The sequence below is a fragment of the Cucurbita moschata genome, unplaced genomic scaffold (assembly GCF_002738365.1).
Source record: "Cucurbita moschata cultivar Rifu unplaced genomic scaffold, Cmos_1.0 Cmo_Scf00029, whole genome shotgun sequence".
Lineage (NCBI taxonomy): Eukaryota > Viridiplantae > Streptophyta > Magnoliopsida > Cucurbitales > Cucurbitaceae > Cucurbita > Cucurbita moschata.
The window spans coordinates 688,169-689,309 of NW_019268545.1; the positions used below are offsets into that span (position 1 = coordinate 688,169).

The 1,141-nt window shown below is 35.0% G+C and overlaps 1 protein-coding gene across 1 annotated transcript in view; it reads right to left on the reverse strand.

The window, feature by feature from the left end:
• LOC111464011 (7-deoxyloganetin glucosyltransferase-like) overlaps nucleotides 1-1,141 on the reverse strand; it is a 3,009-nt gene extending 1,868 nt beyond the window's left edge. Inside the window, exon 1 of the mRNA XM_023108059.1 lies at nucleotides 594-1,141. Within this exon, the coding sequence (XP_022963827.1) occupies nucleotides 594-1,119 (526 nt within the window). The 5' untranslated portion in view covers nucleotides 1,120-1,141. The remainder of the gene's footprint in view (nucleotides 1-593) is intronic.

A 1,141-nucleotide genomic window follows, 5' to 3' on the forward strand; every position in this document is an offset into this window, starting at 1 on the left:
TTTTTTTTTTTTTTTTTTTTTTTTTATGTTTAAGGATATTTTTTATATAATTTTTTAAATTAAGTCTATTGATATTTTTTTAAAGAAAATATAAAGTTTTAAAGACTTTTTTTTTTATTATTAATTTAGCCATGACTACTAAGGTAACGAATATTTTATTTAATTCTTAAATTTTACCATTAAAAAATTGTTTCAACTGAGGAATATTTTAGTAAAAAATTAATTAAAATATTATTATAATCTTTGTGTACTTCGAATCAAATTCCATTCTATTTTAAATTCAGTTATGATTAACACTTCCCTTTTTTAATTTAATTTTTGTTCTTTCCTCAAGTAAAATACTCTAAACATAGATTCCAAAAATATATATATATATATAGTGTTGGATGATGAAAGTCCACGTGAACTAGTTTAGAGAATGATCATGAATTTATAATTAAAGAATATTCTCTCTACTATTGGTGTGAAGCCTTCCGAAAAAGCCCAAAACCAAAACTATGAGAGGTTAGGTTCAAAGTGGACAACATCATACCATTGTGGAGAGTCGTGTTCATCTAACATATATATCTATATATGTATATGATTTTTCATACCTTTGAAAGGCACCAAGCCGAGTTGAACAAGCTTGTCATACTGCATATATCCAAGGAAGCTGCAAGCGCTGGCGGTCCAAAACGAGGCGATAGGAATCCGAAAGCGACGAGCAGCAACAACGGTGAAAGTCATGATCCCATCACCAATAATACAAGAAACCTTGGGAAGGTCATGGCTAGAATTTGAGTTGATATCTAAAATGAGATCGCAGAGTGGAGCCAAGCAGTTGTGGGAGATGGAATAGCAGAGTGAGGGCACATCTTGGGCAGCGTCGTCGCTATCAGACGATGGCATGCCATCAGGGATGGCTCTGAACTGAAAGTGGGGCAAGCGGTCTAAGGAGTTGGCGCCTTGGGATTTGAGGAGGCGGCTGTGGTTATGTTGTGTGTTGACGAAGGTTATGTGGAAGCCTTTGTGGTGAAGGAGCTTTGCGAGCTTGAGCATTGGAGTTATGTGGCCTTGGCTTGGATGTGGGACCAACATTGCATGAGGTTTTTGATTCTCTACCATACCAAATGAGCTCATCTCTCTCCTCTTCTAATTTTTT